Source organism: Biomphalaria glabrata, chromosome 15 (assembly GCF_947242115.1).
Source record: "Biomphalaria glabrata chromosome 15, xgBioGlab47.1, whole genome shotgun sequence".
Taxonomy (NCBI): Eukaryota; Metazoa; Mollusca; class Gastropoda; family Planorbidae; genus Biomphalaria; species Biomphalaria glabrata.
This window is the reverse complement of record NC_074725.1, coordinates 26496251-26517551: the sequence shown is the minus strand read 5'-3', so window position 1 is coordinate 26517551 and position 21301 is coordinate 26496251. Positions and strand designations below refer to the sequence as shown.

The window sequence follows — 21301 nt, the reverse complement described above, 5'->3', positions numbered from 1 at the left end:
CTCCGTAATTATTTACCTCATTCTGGTGGAATCAACGTTGGTATCGTCAGTTAGGAGAGAAAGATTAAAAAAACAAAACAAAAAAAGCTTATCTAAGGAAAAGAGCTCTGCACTTACAAATATAATGTATAAGTTATTTCCCTTATTCGATATCAAACAAAAATGAATTGACTAAATGTTCAACTTGATCCAAGAAAGGGCGTTGGAAAAATTATGTGGTCAATTATCTAACCGGACGAAACCCTACATATTTAGTCGTATCTGTGAAAACTGTAGGATTAATTTCCATTGTTGATATCAAACAAAATAATTAATTACCAGTAACTAATTACATATTTTTAAATTGATTTATGTAATGTCTATGCAAATGGATAATTGTGCAAATTTATAACTTGATCCGAGAGTGGGTGTGGGAGAAATAACGTGTACAAACTTTCTACCAAAGGACAGACTGACAGAGTGAGTTGATATATAGTAGCCTTAATGTTAGAGTTAGGGTTAGCTTAAGATAACTCCAGAAAAAAACAACATGCACAATAATTGTCCTAGCAATAAAGAATAAAAGCGAATTATCGCTAGAAGCTTCATATAACCGACCGGCAAACAAGAAGACAATCAGGTCAATAGCTTGTAAAAAAATCAGAACTTGGCAACAGGAAAACTCGAGAAACATTCTATTGTTTTATTTGTGGGTTTATCCGAATATGTAGGTCGCCTCCCTTAAGGTCACTGACCTCCCCCCTTCCCGCCCTCACAGTTTGGTTGACAAGCGACGCTTTGTTTACAAAGGCACATCTGGCGAGCCTGCCTGGAACAATGACGTCATGCATTAAAAACTACGAAGCAAAGGGCGATAAATAAATGTCCGCAGGGTGAAGTCCCTTGTCGCCAAGAGCTTCACGATAGACCGAAGCACTGGATCAATGTAAAGCTGAGTTTGTGAGATGATTTGATTGGTCCAACAGTCTACATCTAGGAAACTTTTCTCGGGGCAATGTCTAGCACTGTAGATCTATGATAGTACCAACAAATGACTGCCTAGCGGTATGTGATTAGTAGAGACCGAACGTTGTTGTTAGGCCTTAAAACTGGCATGCAACGTCACAACCTGTGGGCAGTTTATGACGATTGGTCTCGGATTAGGGCTGTCGTAATTCGTCAATATGGTCCAGGATTAGGGCTGTCGTAATTCGTCAATATGGTCCCGGATTAGGGCTGTCGTAATTCGTCAATATGGTCCCGGATTCCAAGCCCACTTCTACATTTACTGATAACTTAATCCCAATAATGGAAATTCTCCGTTAGTTTTGTGCGGTCTATCAGTCCGCCCGTCCCATTCGTTATCAAAAACTAGAAAAGCTTTTGAAAATCCTATTTCATGATATTTTGTAGGTTGCAATGCAACCTAATGTAGTCCCAGCTGCGATGGGCAGGCCTAATCTGCAGAATGCAAGACTCCCGCATCCCTTAACGACATCTGTATGTCCAATTAAGGGAAGGGAAGCACTCATAATGTGGACAAAGAAGACGCTTACAGGACACACTTAAAGCTTCTGCATTTGCTGCATTCACCCTGCCTCGTGGGAGACAGAAGCACATGACAGAGCATCATGGCGTGGCGCTGTGAAAACTGACTTACAAATTGCTGAGGAAAAGAGAACATTGCTGACAGAAGGAAAGCGTCAGAGAAAAAAGCAAGGCCAATGACACTAGCTCCAGCTGGAATAACCTACCCAGTGTGCAGCGAACATTCCGGGCTTACATAGATCTCACCAGCCACAAAACCCCAGTGCAAAGCCCTCAGCCCCCTGGATAAAAAAGTGGATATTATTGAACCAAGATGGACGAACTAATTAACCACCAAATACTAATGTAACATGTAATATATCTACGTCAGAGCAACACATTCTATCAAGAGTCCTTGGGGTGTTCTATAAGTTACTGGAATAAATGTGTAACATCTGTGAAATATTTCAGAAACCAAATATTGTTCTAGGCTTGAATGGTCAAAGTAGTGGATCAAAGACTAGACAGCAGCCCGAAAACCTTTGATCTATAAACCTCCATCTGATAGCCTATACTTTTTTTTCTCTATTTGTCATTGCTGGGCATTTTTCTGTTATTTTGATCGAAGAAACGGGGAGCGTAGCACGATGAAGTGCTCACGCAGAAACACACACACACGCGCGCAAATACACAAAGAGAAGTAGTGCCATGATTAAAACTAAGAGCGATTGGAAAGAGACCTTTTTTTTTTTTGTCGTCTTTGATCTAATAGGATCGAATAGGATCTGATAGGATAGAAAGGGATCCGACAGAATCGAATCTGACAGTATCAAATGTGATCTGATAGGGTCGAATAGAATCTGATAGTATCGAATGGAATCTGATAGAACTGAATAGAATCTGATACGATTGTCATTGCATTGTCCTGGACTGCTGGTACTGGTATAGACGTACCATATGTCATACGTATGTGTGGTGCATTACCTCCTCTAGTTTGTCCTGGACTGCTGGTACTGGTATAGATGTACCATATGTCATATGTATGAAATAATAAATAACACAGAAAGATCACATTTCTGGCAACATATACCAAAGAAACCAGAGTGGATGGTGCAGTGGTATCTCTCTGCGGTGCAGTTTTAACCCGAGAAACTATCCAGTGTGTAACAATCTCTCTTATTGTTGAAATATTGGTAATATTTAAATGCATACTTAAGTTCTCAAAATGTACATGAAATGTTCGTGCTCAGCGATGCCTTGATAAAACGCTTTTTTTCTTTTTAAAATCTTCCCGTGACGATCGATTAGACAGACAGAAAACAAAGATACATTTACATGAAAAATAAAATACATCAAATCTTTAAAAAACGTTTTAAACTGCGGTCTTAATTTGCACTAATTCTTTGCATATCTATAATATAAAGCAGAAAGTAAGGCGTATGTATGTATGTATGTCACTGGCGGATCCAGAACTTTGGAGTGGGGGGGGGGCGATTTTTTACCAAACCCTAACCCTAACGCCCAGTAAACCCTAACCCTATGCATAAACGTGAGTATATATATATATATATATATATATATATATATATATATTCGACATATGAGAATAAAATAAGACTGTTTCTCAATCTTCGGCAAAAAAAAACGAAAAAAAAAGTATTTCTCTTTGCAAGCTTGTGGGTCTGGGAGGCGCTGTAAGCTTCTTAAGTGGGGTTCGGGGCGAAGCCCCGACGCCCAAAAGCGTTTTCTTGCATTTTTCTCTGCAGAAACGCATTCTTCTGACATCTACAGCTCATTATTTATCAGTGGGGTTCGGGGCGAAGCCTCGACGCTAAAAGCGTTTTCTGGCATTCTTCACTGCAGTAACGCATTCTCATGACCTACAGCTCATTATTCATTCTATTATACAGTGCCTTTTGAATGATGAGAAAAATATTCTAATATGAATTTATAGTCCCTTAATACATTGCAAATACAACTGATTTGTTCTTTGAAAAGATTAGATACCCCAGATATTTAGATTAAGGTTTTGAAGATCGCCGCCGAAAAAAAAATAAAAATTCGATTAATAATATTCAATACAATTCTAGCATAAATTGTGAGTTATAGTCCTAAATTTATTTAACTAAAAAAATATGAGATAGAGTAAAGGTTGGAAAAAGTCGACTAGGGAAAGATTATCTTGCTTTTGAACTAATCTCAACCGTGACTGTTATATTGAAAAATTTGGTTTGAATTATAACTTTCCAAAGCAAAGTCTTTCTTAAAATAGTTATGATAAATTCATGTCAAATTACACAAACTCTGTCTGGAAAGGGGAAGGGCGGTAAAATGAAAACGATTAATTCTCGCTCCTTTTTATAATTTCTGCTATTGATTGCATTTCGCATTAAAGAATATGGGTTGGGAGACTCGAATTTACTTTATAGCATATATAAATTATATTAGTGACAGATTTTTGTAATTTTGTAATTTCTTACTATAATACAAAAAGAAAAAGTATTGATTTGTCCGATGGGGGGAAGGGGATTGCATGTATCGCACTTCCACCTGTTCATATTATATAGATATTCGACTAATTTTGTTCACATACTATGATTTCTCCATAAAAGTAGGACCGCCCCCCCCCCACTCAAAGGGTTTAGATGGGAAGGGCGGTGGAGGTATTCGCTCTTCCCCTTCCAATCGGCCAACAGGTGAACGAAATTATATAAAGACCGGTTAAAATACCAATAACAAGTTTTAATCAATTATCTAAGGAGACTAAACCCTACATATTTAGTCGTATCTGTGAAAACTGTACGATTAATTTCCCTTGTTGGTATCAAACAAAATAATTAATTACCAGTAACTAATTACATATTTTTAAATTGATTTATGTAATGTCTATGCAAATGGATAATTGTGCAAATTTATAACTTGATCCGAGAGTGGGTGTGGGAGAAATAACGTGTACAAACTTTCTACCTCAAGACAGACTGACAGAGTGAGTTGATATATAGTAGTCTTAATGTTAGAGTTAAGGGATATTTAATTGATTCTGTTAGCAAGCTGTGATTTCTACAAATAAATTGGACCGCCCCCTCCCGATCCTACCAAATCGGCCAAAATACTAGAAGGGGGGGCGAAATAATCTGAAAATAGGTTGAAATATAAATAATTAGTATATATTATTAACATAAGTAATAAATTCGCATACAAATTGTGTGAATTCTATACTATAATTCGTCCGTCCCCCCCCCCCTATGGGGGGGGGGTCGGCCGAGTGGGGGGGGCGATCGCCCCTACCGCCCCCCCCCTGGATCCGCCAGTGGATTGTATGTATGTATGTATGTATGTATGTATGTATGTATGTATGTATGCGCGGAATAGAAATCAAAACCATTTGAGCAATCTTGATAAGACTTGACATAAATGTTTCTTTGGTATCATTAGGAAAACCAACGTATGTAAAGTAGCCCTAAAACAAATTGAAGACGCTCAAAAAAAAAAAAAATTGCCCAACTCTACGAAAGTATTACAACTTCATAGCACTAGGTCATGTTTACATGAGATAGGACCGATGGTCATGCATGCGCAGAGCTAAAAATCTTGCAATGTTGTCATTCGCGACATAATTTTTTTATGTTACACGTCAACATACAAAATATAGTGTATTCTTTTCATTATTTTATAAAATTAATCTTCAAATTTGTGCTTCAAAAACATTTTTACTTAAATTCGTTCGCTATAAGTGTAAATAGCTTTAGCCGTGTTGACATACATTTCCATACCTCCATTGACTAATACCGCGCGCACCCTAACATGCTCCGCGTAGTGATACAAATGCAATTAACGCATAACAAAGGCATATTATTGAACTAATAAACTACTTACATGATACAATTTACTTCCCAATGGGTTTTTAAAAGCGTATTACAACTACACATTTGGTTTAATTTCAAGTGTTTATGTTCAATGTACTTCATTGTTTCAGATCTACTTATGCTCAGTTAGACCTCTTAAAAACAGAGTCACCTCTATACACAACAACAGTGTAACTATAAACACATCATTAGCATGTAACAAAGGATGCCCATATTATTTGACACGGCAAAAACTGTATTAAAAAAACGTGATATGATGCTCTTTATGTCAGTTGTCACAATTAATAGTTTCGATGCATTAAGTATTATATGTTAGTATTGTTGTAGCGATGCACTGCAAACAATAATTAGATGTTAAACATTTTTTAAAATCAACTTTTGGAAACATTAAGAAACCAGTAACAGCATTCACTTGTTGAACTATTAGGAAATGCAAAACACGAAGTCATTCTGTAACGATCTCATTTGTTTCTCCAGACGATTTTTTTTTTGGAAGTGCAGAGCTGGTCAAATCTGTTGGGACGTCTCCAGTTGAACATTGAACATTTGTCAAACTGCACAGAACTCGCCCTGCTGTCGGACATGTCCCGTGATGTCCTTCATTCAAACAGACTCTGTCAGGAATAGAGTTTCCCCAGTTACAAGACAAAGTGCAGAAAAAACAACAACAGCAACAAGAAACGTTTAGGTCCAGGATAAAATATTAAAAATACGTATACAAATAACACTTATAGGTCTATTTTTTATCATGGGAAACGAGTGCATGACAAAGACTCATATGAAAGCTATCATTAAAGACAGGCTCAGAAGACGGATATTAAACTTAAACAGTCCGCCTGGTAACTTGGTATATGTGAACGGTAAATGACTATTGGCCTGAAATCCATCCCGACCTAACATCGATTCTTACAAACATCACAGGACAAATAATCGATTCCTAAAGTTCTTCATACTTTAAGGCTGATTCTATTGACACTACTCTATTAGCTAAAATTTGTGAACTCGTTGGATCAGTTAGTAACTGAGTTATTATTTAACAATGGGAAATATTGAAAGAGGCAGGAAACATTTTTAAAATGCCTGATGGACTACTTGCGTGTGGAAGATTGCTAAAATGTGGAGCATTTCACAAATGGACACGTGACCTAGGTCTAACTTGGGCAGTCCATCACTATTGTCTCGTGGTTGTGACACAATCTATAGACCAGCAAGCTTTGAAGTTTCTCTTATGTAAAGCAGCCATTTTAGTTTACCCAGAATTCCTCCGAGTTGGTGTCCTCATTTCTTAACCAGTCTTCAAAATGACAACAAAAAAAAACATTTCCCGACTTATAAATGTTGTCCTCAGTTACCCGAAATTACTATCGAGCCTTTGAAACCAGAGTTTCAATTTCCCGAGTGGTTTGCAAACCCCAGGATGGTTAATACAATGGAAAGTTTGGCTCCAGAGCTAAAGCTCCTTGATCTTGCCAGAATAGAATTCTAATCGTTTGAAAGTTCACACATCCAGAGTGCACTTAGTACCAAGGTAACCAAGCAAGGCTATTTCAGGGTAGGACCAACTTGACTTAAAGCTCATCTTTTGATATCCTTATCCCCAAAACAATTCCATGTCTTTAGTTTCTCATGCTGTCTCATAACGTCAATATCAAAGTCTCTTTAGTTTTGTGCCTTGTAAGCACACATAATTTCAAATCTAAATGAAAATATAATTGACAATTACTGATAACCTCTCGTACAGTTAAAATCTAGATTATGAGACGATATTGAATAAGGTTCTGACTACGTTTCAAGACAAATCAAGTTAATTTAAATATAGAGAGAGACTTTTATCTACAAATGATATCTTTGACAATTGCTAAAATTTACTTTGCGGTTTGTGGAATAACAAAATAATAACTACAATGAAACAGCATCGCTGGAATAAGTCTTCCCTAGCAAAAACCTTTCATCTAAGTGAGCAATCCTTTCAGGGCTATTCCCTTTTCCAAACCCCTGATTTTAAGTGTTTCCAAAAATAATAATAAACTATATGCTGTAAGGTGACGTGACTTGTAAAGTTTGGGACATGACTTCAGAAATGAATACGTCATAACGGAAATCTCGCGCATGAGGGGTGGAAGCGGGCAAGGTTCAACCATTGAGGAGTTACTCCTGAGCGCACACCACCCGATCAGACGGCGACCATGATGGGCTGACAAAAAAGACATGGCGATTATACTCAAATAGATGAAAGATTTCTTTTATGTCACTGTGTACAAATACTAGGATGACATGACGACCTAGACGTAGAGAAAGACTTGGGTGTCTTCACTTGAATAGGTTGTGCTCTGCTGAGTCAAAAACATTCCGTTAAAAGGCGTAGAAAGTAAATGTAAAAAAATGACAACTAGTGCGACAGACAGCGACAGACAGCGACAGACAGCGACAGACAGCGACAGACAGCGACAGACAAACACATACGACTCTTCGTCTGCATATAGAAAATACAGAAATTGCAAGCTCAAAGGCTTCTGGGATACATGGACAATGTAAGATTTATATATCAATACAAGTGTCCGAACTAATGTCATTAAATGCATAAAGCAGTGTTTCCCAAACTTTTACCTTAACGGAACATTTCGCACATTCTGACTGTTTAGCGGAACAATTTGCTTATTGTTTTTAGGAAGATTAATTCACGTGGTGGCCTACTAGCTGATTATTCCAGTCGTTTGTGGAACAACTATTCAGGCCTTGTGAAACAGTGGGATTCTGCGGAACACAGTTTGGGAATCACTGGCCTAGAGCATGCAACGCCAAAGGCTACATTATGAGACGTGATCTTAATGTATAGGCATGTTATTGAAGTTTCCATTACAGCATCAACTCACACATACAAGCGATGATTCTTCCCTATTGTTTCCTATACCGCCTTCTCCTCTCTCTCTCTCTCTCTCTCTCACACACACATCTAAAAACACTGTTTAATAATGTCGACCCTGGGAAGGTACTGGGCTTTATTCGGGAAGTGGGGCTATCTACGAAGATGTGATTTCTGAATTTGTGAACATGCACTATTTACATTAGATTTTTACCAAATATTTAAATTTTTACTACCTTTACTATTTTAACTGTGAATAAACCTTGATTTTAATTATATGACTGTATAGAATCTGGCCCATGTTGTCTGGAGAGAGAGTGGTCCTTAGGGGACTGCAGGCACGACATGGCCTAAATTGTGCCGATGTGCCTCAAATCAAAAATGAAAATGAAACTCACACACACACACACACACACACACACATGCGTGCACATATACACACTCATTCTTCGTTACACTGACAATCATTTTACTCTCTCACACACTCTTTCTCACATTACACACTCTTTCACACACAATCATTCTGACACACACTGTCACGCACAATCTTTCTGACACACACACACAGTCAAACACAATCTTTCTGGCATACATTCTTTCCCCTCACAATCTTTCTAACACATACTCTTTTACACAAAATCTTTCTTTTATCGGGGGAGATGTCGCGGCTAGATATTGTAGACGATATTAAGATGTTCTATCACATAGCTCTGCATCATCTGTTATTAAGTTCCACCCCACTGCAAAGGTAAGCTCGAGATCTATAAGCGAGTACCAGATGGATAGAGAAGAACTGTCTTGTACAATAGAACGTACTACATGGCAAAGGGGCGCGGTGGCTGAGTGGTTAAGCGCTTGGCTTCCGAGCCTGGGGTCCTGGGTTCGAATTTCGGTGAAGACTGGGATTTTGAATTTCGGGATTTTTAGGTCGCCCCTAAGTCCACCCAACTATGATGGGTACATGGCTTTAGTTAGGGAAAGTAAAGGCGGTTGGACGTTGTGCTGGCCACATGACACCCTGCTCGTTAACCGTTGGCGAAAGAAACAGATGACCCTAACATCATCTGCCCCATATGTTGCAAGGTCTGAAAGGGGAACTTTACTTTTTTTTACTACAAGACATGATTAACAAACATAGAGAGATCAGTTCAGAACTAATACTAGACCTTTTTAATTGATCAAACTCGCAAGTGCTGTTCACTATATTTTCAGCCTGGACTGTACATTCAGGTAAACTGGCTAACTCGGTTGGTCAGAAAAGAAAAAAAAAAGTTTAATGCTTGACCAGTGGCTATGTAATGTAATACACTGCACAAAGGGGCAGAAAATTTGAATATTTAAAGAAAGGGTCATGACTTCTGTTGGGTTTTAAAGAGTTTTTAGAAATCATTATAAAAGAGAGATTGAGCCAGATATCGCGATTCATTGTTTGTTGGTCATTAGCAAATCATTCTTGACCAGCTCGAACTGTTGACCAAGCTACCTTATCACTTTATTGCACTACATTTCAAAAGTTTATATCTGTGATTTATTTTTTGCACAGTAATATGTTTATCATTTCATTTCAATTTATATTCATTTTGTACGGATTGAGTTTGAAAGGATAAAATTTCAGAGATATAACTTCAAAGTTATAACTTCAATCAACTTTAATATGGATGTTTGTGTTACTAAAGTATTTCTGAAGGAATCTGTGAGTGTGTGCTTTCTATTGGGAAACAAAATGAACTGGAAATAATACTTCTACTCTAATGTTAATAACGCCATACTAACCGACCTGAAAGTCTTTCCCGGCAAAGTCTGTGTATGGTCACGTGGTCTGTCCATTTTGTCATTTCTTTCTGCTAGGTAGAGTTATCCAGTCATGCCCTGACCAGGACTGTCCATTATTTCGATATATTTAACTTCCCATTCTCTCTCGTTCAGACTGCGTGGTGCTACTATTATACATGTCTAATGTACACATTGTGCCTCTAGACTATTTACATTCACTGCAGGAGACGATTACTGGCCTATTGATCTAGAACAGTCATGCCCGACCTAATTCGACCTGCGGGCCATTTTAATTTCCGACACTCGTGCCGCGGGCCACATGATCGAAAATGTACAAAACGAAATGAAATTGACCTAAAACAAGTTTATTAGAAACTTTTGCATCTAGTACTTACATTAATTAATGAGATATTGAAAGATAATCGAGGTGATGGCCCGGAGCGCATTCCACAAGACAAGGGAACAAGCGTGGACGCGGCTCTTTTCTGCGGGATCTTTTGTTGGTACTGAGATAAATTCTGATTTGTAGCAAGCAGATCAGGAAGGGCTACTCCTCCCTCAGTGCTCTGGCGAGATACTCTGCTGTTTGGCGTAGTGCCTCATAGCTCCCATTCAGGTCAAGTGACTCTTCAGATACTGAGCTCCTAGACCTGCGTTCATTCTTGCAAAATATGCGCTACTGTTTCCACTCTGTCTACTGTGTTGGCAAAGGAAATCCAAATTTAGCCGGAACTTGGCAAAATAAGCACCAATCCGTCAGTGCATATTTTAAACTGTGACGGTAGCAGGTCTTTTCTGCAATGTTGAGTACCACGCCTTTTAGGTTGCACGTCATTAATGTGTGATGAAATAAAACTGAGATAAGTCTACACGTCATTGCTATCTATTTCTTTGAGAACACACCGTGTACGCTAATATTCCTGACTTCTGTTCAACACATTTTGACAACTTTAAATTACATAACAGAACTTCTAACTCACGAATCAAAATTTAACTAGAATTCGCGAGTTAAAACATCGAGACTGAATTTAAAAGTGATGGACAAACTACATCCTACGGGTCGTGTCCGGCCTCTCGAACGTCCACATTTCCTAATTATGCATTAGAAGCTCGGTTCTATTGGAATCGACATTTTTTTTCGAGCCGATGCTGCCCCTGACATGCGTGCCGAAAATATAAATGGCCCCTGAGCCGATAAAAGATAGGACACCACTGGAATAGAGGAAGAAAGAAGAAAACTGTAACGCAGAAAAATGCGTACATCGTGTCACGTTGACCTTCATAAATATTGTTTCAATGACAGAGCGTCTAATTATTAATTCTAATTGTTGTGCAACTCTTTTATCTCTAATGGTGAAATCAATACTTCGCACTGTTATCAGTGATTGATTTACGCTTTGACTTTTTTTTGTTTTTTTTTTTACACATTTATGTAAAAATTCTGTATGTTTAATGAAATATAGACTTCTGCCGAGTTTATCTCTCTTGTTATGGGCTTCATTTGTATTGCTTTATAATCTCTTTTATATGTGAATGTAAAGGTGAATGGTTCAAAGTAAAAGCCATTGCACCAGTTTTCTGGTTTTAACCAATGAGGATTATATTTCGGAACTATTTTACTTAACGATATCAACAATTTCTTACAAGTTTTTTTTATGATAATAGTGAAGAAATCAGTCACAGATATAAATTTAAATTGACTTACCCACATTTTTTTTTTACCAAGCTTATGTGAACTCACTTTGTCTGTCCGTCTGTCTGTCTGGCTAAAAAAATGTACGTTATTTCTCCGATACCCAATCTTGGATTAAAATGAAATTTCGCCCAATTATTTCTTTTTACCGGACATCACAAGAATCAATGAAAAAAACAACAACAAACAAACAATTAGTTAATTAATAATAAATTATTTTGTTTGAGTATCTCAAACAATGGAAAGAAATAGTACTTCACTGGAGTGTTGGTATAAGCTGAATTAGTCCCCTTTATAAATTGTCATCTGAGACTTATTACCAATTTAATTACATGACTGGCACACACTTATTGATAAACTTAATATAAGTTTTGTTTTTCTGAAAGTATGTTTTGTATATTGCTGCAACATTTCGTAGTATGTCATCATTGTTATTCATGCGATTGACTTCATAGATTTCTACATTTTAATGTCTGATCAATAGTTCTTCATTATGAGATGTAACCGGAAGTAACAATTTTAGGTATTTTAGACGCACGGGGCTTCACAGAATGGGCATTGGGAAAACACTATCAAACTAGACAGTTCCCTCGAACTCTTGTCTCTAATTATTTAAATTATTCAGGGAAGTAAATGTCTTTCTAAAAAAAAAAAAAGTAACTAATAATGAATGAGCATGGTCGATTTTTTTTCATCAGTTCCTTATCCACCATCGTTTTTTTTTCCCGACCATCCACCTTGAATGGATTTTTCTTCAAAGCTTTGAAAGAGCGAATTTCCTATTACCGACATTTCTTTTAAGTACACCCAGCCGGCGAGACTAACAGCCCAAGGCATTCGTCCAGTCCAATTTAAGACTGCCCTTTAAAGGGATTTTGTGTGTGTCCGTTAACTTGTGTTCTTTGGCGATTACATTACATTGATTTGAGTAAATGCGCCTCTCTGTGCTAACACTGCACGCTCTGAGACCCCCTGGGTCATCGTGAACAACTGGATGGCAGAGAGTTCTCAGATGTTTTCTTGTTAAGAGTTCTTAGTAAAGTACAGTTCCTCTTTCAAACCTTGTGGTCTATAGGGCAGATGATGTAAAGTTCATCTGTTTCAGTGGCCTGCGGTTAACGAGGGTGCCATGTGGCCAGCACAACTGCCAACCGCATTTACTTCTTCCCGACTAAAGTCATGTACCCGTTAGAGCTGGGTGCACTCAGAGGAGCCCGAAGATCCCTAAATTAAAAATATCAGTCTTCACCAAGATTTGAACCCCAAACCCGGTTCGGAAGCAAAGCACTTTACCGCTCAGCCACCTCTAATATTCATAACCTCCATCGGAATTTGAACTCCAGACACTAAGTGTAGCATCCCACCCTATCTTAAAAGTTACATGCCTAGCCAGAGTAGATAAATACTTGCTCGGTGGGACTCATCCAGTATACCCACCATCCTTCAGTATATCCTCCACCCTTCAGTATATCCACCGCACTTCAGTATATCCTCCACCCTTCAGTATATCCACCACCCTTCAGTATATTCACCACCCTTCAGTATATTCACCACCATTCAGTATATTCACCACCTTCAGTATATCCTCCACCATTCAGTATATTCACCACCCTTCTGTATATTCACTGCCCTTCAGTATATCCTCCACCCTTCAGTATATTCACCACCCTTCTGTATATCCACTGCCCTTCAGTATATTCACCACCTTTAAGTATACTCACCACCGCACATCAGTATATTCACCACCGCACTTCAGTATATTTACCACCACACTTCAGTATATTCACCACCGCACACCAGTATATTCACCACCGCATTTCAGTATATTCACCACCACACTTAAGATTTTCATCACCGCACTTCGGTATATTCACCACCCTTCAGTATATTCACCACCACACTTCAGTATATTCACCACCCTTCAGTATATTCACCACCGCACTTCAGTATATTCACCACCACACTTCAGTATATTTACCACCCTTCAGTATATTCACCACCACACTTCAGTATATTCACCACCCTTCAGTATATTCACCACCGCACTTCAGTATATTCACCACCACACTTCAGTATATTCACCACCCTTCAGTATATTCACCACCACACTTCAGTATATTCACCACCATTCAGTATATTCACCACCCTTCAGTATATTCACCACCATTCAGTATATTCACCACCCTTCAGTATATTCACCACCACACTTCAGTATATTCACCACCCTTCAGTATATTCACCACCCTTCAGTATATTCACCACCATTCAGTATATTCACCACCATTATACAATGCAGCACGTGTTGGTTTAGTTTTGTCCGCCCTATGGTCGCCCCCTTCCTCCATGTGGATGTAATCAAAAAGCATCTTAAAGCGGTGGATTTTTCGGAAGTCTTAACTCTACGATACTCTAGGCGTGATGCAGGCGAAACTGTCCTTTTCAAATTTGAGTGCTTTAGTCACAAGATGAAAGGCTCTACGTACGAGATGAGTGATAGTTTTACGCCCCTCTCATACTATGTAACATATTTATAGTTTACATTTGAGTGAAAACCATGCCTTAACATGATTCGAAATACTTCACTTTGTGTTTGTTATTCTGTTTTAGGATATAAAGAACAGCGAAGAAAAGAAACTCAGCACAGCTGTTGTCAAGAGAGGAGAACCCTGGAAGAGAAGACGGCTTACAGAGGATGATCTCCCTCAGTATGAAGGTAACCTGACTATTAAATATTAATAATATGAACCGAGGGGTAACCTTATCGCGAAGAATGATTTCAAAGCCCTAAGCATTTCCAAGAAGATCCACGTTCATCTGTCAGAGGGCAGTAGTGCTGCAGACCTGCTACATCATCGGAAAACTCCTCAGTGGACACTGTTTAAGGGACTACAATGAATTATGTTTCCCTTGAAAGAGGCTCGACCCTGGCAGTGCCAAAGAATGAAAATTAATTCATTTCTGCAATAATAATATAATTAGAGTTAGGGTTAGGGTATAGAGTTAGGGTTAGAGTTATGGTTAGAGTTAGGGTTAGGGTTAGAGTTAGGGTAAGGGTTAGAGTTAGGTTAGAGTTAGGGTTAGAGTTAGGGCTAAAGTTAGGATTAGAGTTAGGGCTAAAGTTAGGATTAGAGTTAGGGTTAGAGTTAGGGTAAGGGTTAGAGTTAGGGTTAGAGTTAGGGTTAGAGTTAGGGTTAGAATTAGGGTAAGGGTTAGAATTAGAGTTAGAGTTTGCGTTAGAATTAGAGTATATTAATAAGAGATGAAAAAAAAAACATTTGCTCCACAGGGTACTTGTTCAAAGTGTACGATGCCCCCCTTCCCACATGTGCACTGACCTAGGTCATCCTGCCTTAGTAATTTTATTTGCATATGCCTGTGCGACGAGGAAATTGGGTAGTCAATACGTTGTGTTTTTTTCAGATATCGCATGACCCAAATTTCAATGTACTCTTTATTCTTTGAAGAATTATTAAATTACTCTGTTGGAAAGTTTAATTAATCAAGTAGTAATCATGTGAAAATTCAACACGCAATTTAGAAAATCCATTAATAACTTCGCAAAAATAAACTGAACACAAAGCTTGATGCTTATTGACTGATCAAACTGATCTGTGGCCCTCGGAACAAGTTCAACTACTCTTTTGTAAGTTTTCAAAACGAAGGTTCTCCTAGTAGAAATAAAATAACTACTTTTCATTTCTACCGTGTAAAAAAATTGTGTTAAAACTCTTGAATCTTCGACAAGCCGATGTGTAAACATCATGGTTACACTTCTCTTGAGACCTTGAGGGATAAACCACGTGCTATGTATAAGAACAGAATGTCATGGCACTAAATGGTACAAATATTAAAAACAAAGGAAGTTCTCATCGATGCGTTCTTTACCGGGACTTTACCCATTATAAACAAGTTATTAAGGTTAGTTAAAATAAAAAAATAAATATCAAGATAAATTATTATTAAAATAATACCAAACGAAAAAAACATTAAGAAATGTCGATACAAATAAAAATGTAAAATATCTAAATGATATAATACACATATCAGGATAATAAAACCAAAAAGATTGTTAGACTAAAAGGGTACACGAGGCTGGGAAAAGAAGTTCCATAGAAAGGCGGCAAAATTTGGTCATGGTTTATTATTCATGATACATAGGTCAAGGTCATCCTCCACGAATCAGTGACGAGTACGCGGAAACCAACTACTTCGTTTAAAAATTTGATTGTGAAGCTTAAAGTGTAAAACGATTTGTTTTTAAGGACAGTAACCTGAGTAGGGCGAACTAAGTCTGGGCGTAAGGAGTTCAGAACTTTGGTTACTTTTCTTCTCGTAAGGTTTAACACTAAATAACATACGTGAGTACATTAACTAGAGAGTGAGAGAAAGAGAGAGAGCGTGTGAGAGAGTGTGTGTGAGAGAGATAAAATGAGTGTGAGAGAGAGAGAGTGTGTGTGTGTAAGAGCGTGTATGTAATACTGTGTGTGAGAATGTGCATGAGTGTTTGTGAGTATGTGTGAGTGTGTATGAGAGTGTGTGTGAGAGAATGTTTGAGTGAGAGAGTGTGCACCTGTTAATTGGACCTGCGCAGAAGGAACTAACCTTGAAACTACCAAATTTAATGCTGCTAGACATGTTTCGAATGTTTTGATTGGATATTCCTGGAGTATTGAAGATGATTACATAGTAGACCAGAACTCCCCGCAAGATGGCGGGGAATGTCTACATGCAGGCTTTGAACCCTGGCACATAACACATGACCAGGCAGCTATTCATAAAGTATAGGAAGGAAGTATATACTTATTAAGATTTATGCGTGTGTCACGGTGTTTAACCGAGACCACCCGTTATAAAAGGCCTGAACACTCACCTGTAACGTCACAACCTGTGGGCAGTTTAGACCAATAGCTTGTTGCTACGTCGTACAGACCTGTGACGTGGCAAGGAGCTATTGGTCTAAACGATAGGGCTCGGTTTAACACATCTTATCGCTGGCGTTAACATTCAAACTCAAGTGCATTTAAAAACGTAAATTTTAACGTGTACTTAAAGACGTACATTAGTTATTCTAAGCCTGCTGTCTTCTGTACACCACAAACAACAGTCGACAATTAGATGTGACCAACTTATGTCCAATAAATGGAAATTCCGAACACAGCATCTTAGAATAAAAATAATTTTGTTTTTCAGTTTTGCGCAAAATTATTTCGGTCAGTTTTCTTTTGTGAGTTCTTAATTAAGAGACAGATAATCCCTGATACATTTATTTCAATATATTTGACCTGAGAATATTATATTCATAGAATAATAGAAGGTTTTTAAAAAAGTGTATTACACATGGGAGTTAATTTACTTGTCATTAAAAATAAACGCTATGAAAAGATTTCACTTTCAATAAAGTTAGAAAAATACAATGTACATTTCCGTTTTGACAAGTGAAAAAATAATACATTTCTGAATTCCAGGAATAGTTGAACTCATAAACAACAGAGTACAAATAAATTTATATGTTAAGAAGGTTTTAAAAAATTACAGCGGTTCTGTAGCCAATTGTTAAGAGGATATTACTTTGATAGCACAACGACCCAAGGCCTGATATAAGACATTTCAGACTGAGCGGATGCTCAAATTCCTAGAGAGTAGACGCCGAGTTGACTCCATAAGACTTACGTAGAAAATTATTTAGCTTTATACATTGTAGGTCTTTTATTTTAAATTACTTTTATATAGCTCAACTTTAATGCTTATAGCATGGTAGCATTGTTATGGAATGTGTGTGTGTCTGTGTAGTGGAAAGAGGTTAGTGATTGGTTGTGAATGATGCAACATAGGTGGCAATGTCGTCACTTGGTCTTAGTTAGAACAGACGACTCCAGAACGTAAGATTGAAAGGTTGTGTTATTGAAGAGAGTTATATTTTGTTATAGATTTAGTACTATTCTTTAGTCGGACAAATAGGTCAAACTTTAAGATCTTGTGTTCCATGATGGCGGAACTTTACACGAGAGCAGAGATTATCTTTGCACGAGAGTGACACGAGTAGTGGCTGTCTAGACACCCAAGCGAAGCCATTACACGTCAAGTGACAATTGTTAAGCTTCTAGGCTACCCCACTCTTTCTCGCACTCATTCGTCAAGGTCTAGTGATTACGACCTTGAACTTCGATACATGTATGCTCTGAGGTGATGCTGCACATTTTCTGTCGATCGGTTTCAATCTAATCATGTCAGCATGTGTATATCAAGGACATGAAATCTCAAAACAAAATATTCCAAACAATGTCTTCTTCGTTTATCAGACCCCATGTACCTTCTTTTTAAAAAAATCTAGAATAATACATTGATATAACAGTCATTAGGATACAGTTAAACCCGCTTAACTACATACCGCATTATTGCAATGTCCGCTAAACAGAAACTATAATAACACGTGTATAGCATTATCTGTCTGTGTCACTTTAAAATTCTGCATAGACTTCCCTTTGCAACTTCTTGTGTGACTACAGAGGCCAATTCTTGATACACAGCTGTGGTCACAGGTTGGGCATATGTAGTCACCAGGTGCCGTTGCATTTTCACCCTTCTTTCTGCTACGGCTGTGTAGGGCATCTGCAGTCCAGATTGCAGGTTCCACCATAGCCCAGTGTTGTTTGTTACACACACAAAAAGGGAGGGCTTTTGTTTTTAAATAACACTCATTTAGTGTGGTCTGGGGAATTTCCAGCACAGACAAAATGCTCTATTTTTACATTGTAAAGCTATATGTCTATATTTCCTTAGAACAAAAACACTTGCAATTCTTAATATATGTAGTTTTGTTACAGGTAACAGGTACCTATAAAATAGATTCTAGATGTCACTGAAGCATGTACAAAAAATTTAATCTCAATGTGGTCTTTAGGTTGAAAATTAATCGATGTTATTATAACACTTTTTATCCAACTTGTACTTTCGTGGAAACTAAGACCTTCAATATGTACTAACAACTCAAAAACTTGGGTGGACAAGGATCTCATAACAGCTCTGATAATTTTTCTAGAAATTTGACATGTTATAGATATCATTGGGAAAAGAATGACTAGCTCGTTGGCCACACTTCGAAAATTCAGACTAGTTCTAGTAACTCTAGACCCTCCGATTCTTTGGACGGATGATACAAAAGTCAGGTACCCATTGGAGTTGGCTGGACTCAGGTGCGCCCTAAAAATCCCGAAATTCAAAATCCCAATACTCATCGAGATTCGAACCCAGGAAACCAAGCGCTTAACCACTCAGCCACCGCGCCCCTTTTAAAATCTAGCATTCATTAGTGAATAAGAAAAAAAAATGTTTAGAGAGGCGGTATTGACTTTTTTAAAAGCATTTTAAAACCATGTTTGTCTTGTTTCGTATTTATTTAACTCCATCTTGAAAGATGTCAACTGTTGTTTTTTTAACGATTTACATTTGAATTTCATGCGTCTATTTTGAGGTGTCGCATGGGATATGCAGTAGACGATGTGCTGCTAAATGGGACTAAATGCAAGGTGGTCGTCAGTCTATTCTTTGTTTTAACATAAATTTGCAAAGCTCTTTGTGACATCACCAACTTCCGATGTCTCTGTCTGTGTACTCTTTCACCTACCTGTCTTATGTTTGTCATTTTACAATTCGCTCTTGCTTTCTGTTTATTCCTTTAAATTTTGCAATACCTCTATTCAAGTCAAAACATCATGCGACCTGGAACTTGGAAATTGGAGGCGGATCTAAAAACCGGCTCTAACGATTTTCCTAGAAATGTAACAGTAGCTGTATGTCACTTAGAAAAAAATTACTAGCTCGTTGGCCACACGGAAAAAACTCTGGTTTGACTTTACGTTTTTTCAAAGTAAAAAATAAATAAATTTAAATTTGGCTAGAGAACTCGGCCTAAATGTAGATCCAGCATTGGCTTTGAAAAGACTATCGCCTTCTTGAAAGGGCTATAGCATTCGGAAATTTCTTAATGTAAGGCATTATTGATACAAGAATTCAATAAATTAATGTTCCTGAAATTTTTGCGCATCGTCATCTAAGTCTAGATCTAAAGGCCTATCAAAGCAATATTTTAAAGTGTAGAGTTCGTTTAACTAGGATTCTTTCTCTGGGGGAGAGGGAGAAAGGGACGGGGTGAAAAATGTTCCATTGTTATTTTAAATCCAACATTCCTTAGTTATTTAGAGAAAAACAATCGCTCATTAAGTTGTACGAAGGAGGTATTGTCATTTTATAAATAGCATAGCTTAGGAGTTCAATCTTATCTAAACAGTAAAGTAAAGTTCTTGGTGAAAGTATTATAATGTCATCTGATGGTGTTGAGAATATTTTTAATTCAATAATTTTTCAGACCTTCACATTACTATTTATCATTTTCATATCTTATCTTATCTTATCTTATCTTATCTTATATAATACAGACGTTACTTCAAAAAAGAAGATGATTACGTCCTACGCGTCATGCATTTAGTCATGCATATTAACCAATGACTTAAATTCTGCCAAGTCACTGGTTTTCCTGGCTAGCTCAGGCAACCCATTCCATGCTCTAATAGCACTAGGGAAGAAGGAGTATTTGTACAAATTTGTCCTAGCATATGGGACGAGGAATGTGCCTTTATCTTTGTGTCTTTCAGAGTATTTTATTAAATTTTGTTTTTGTATTTGAAGATTATGGTTCAGTGTTTTATGAATGATTGCTACTTTACTTTTGAGCCTTCTGTCCTGAAGGCTTTCTAAATTTAGTGATTTTACTAAAGGTGTTACTCTAGTCAAATGTGAATATTCGTCTGCTCTATTTTGTGTCTGTTCCAGTTTCTTAATGTTTTCTTGAGTTGAGGGGTCCCAAACGGAGGATGCATATTCTATTATTGGCCTAACCAAGGTTAAATAACATTTTAGTTTTATGTTCTTATTTGATTTATAGAAATTTCTTTTAATAAATCCTAATGCTTTGTTTGATTTTTTTGTAGTTTCATCAATATGTGGATTCCATGATAGTTTTTCATTTATTATAACACCTAGGTATTTTCGTTTTTAGTCTGTGTTACTGGTTTGCCATGAATAAGATAAGTGGAATTAATTTGTTTTAGTTTTTTTGTTACTCTTAACAACTGACATTTTTCTGGGTGGAAAGACATGCTCCAATTTGATTCACATTTCTGTAATTCATCTAATTCTCTTTGTTCAAATTCAGTAATATGTCTTTGACTCCTGGGGCTGAGAATGCTGATGCAAAGTATTTGTTTAAGATGTTTGCTTTAGTTTCATTATCATTATGTATTATGTTATGTTCATCTTTTAATGGCGCTATGCCTGTTGTTTCCATTTTCTTAGACTTAATGTATGACCATAGGTTTTTGTTGTTATCTTTAGATATTACATTGTTTATGTATAAATCCATAAATAACTTTTCTTAGTCCAAAAAATGTAACTAATAATTTATTTTACACGCATAGTCACTCTGTATGTTAATTAACAAGAAAAAAAAATAATTGAAAAAAAAGCAATTAGTTTGGATCAGTGTTATAATTATTAAGGAGGATAACAAAAAACGGAATAAATCTGTGCAATTTGAAATATCTT

General features: G+C 37.3%; 1 protein-coding gene across 1 annotated transcript in view; it reads left to right on the top strand.

Annotated features, from left to right (window-relative positions):
• Window positions 1-21301, top strand: part of LOC106053477 (uncharacterized) — a 108799-nt gene that overhangs the window by 76514 nt on the left and 10984 nt on the right. Inside the window, exon 3 of the mRNA XM_013209029.2 lies at window positions 14309-14414. Within this exon, the coding sequence (XP_013064483.2) occupies window positions 14309-14414 (106 nt within the window). The remainder of the gene's footprint in view (window positions 1-14308; window positions 14415-21301) is intronic.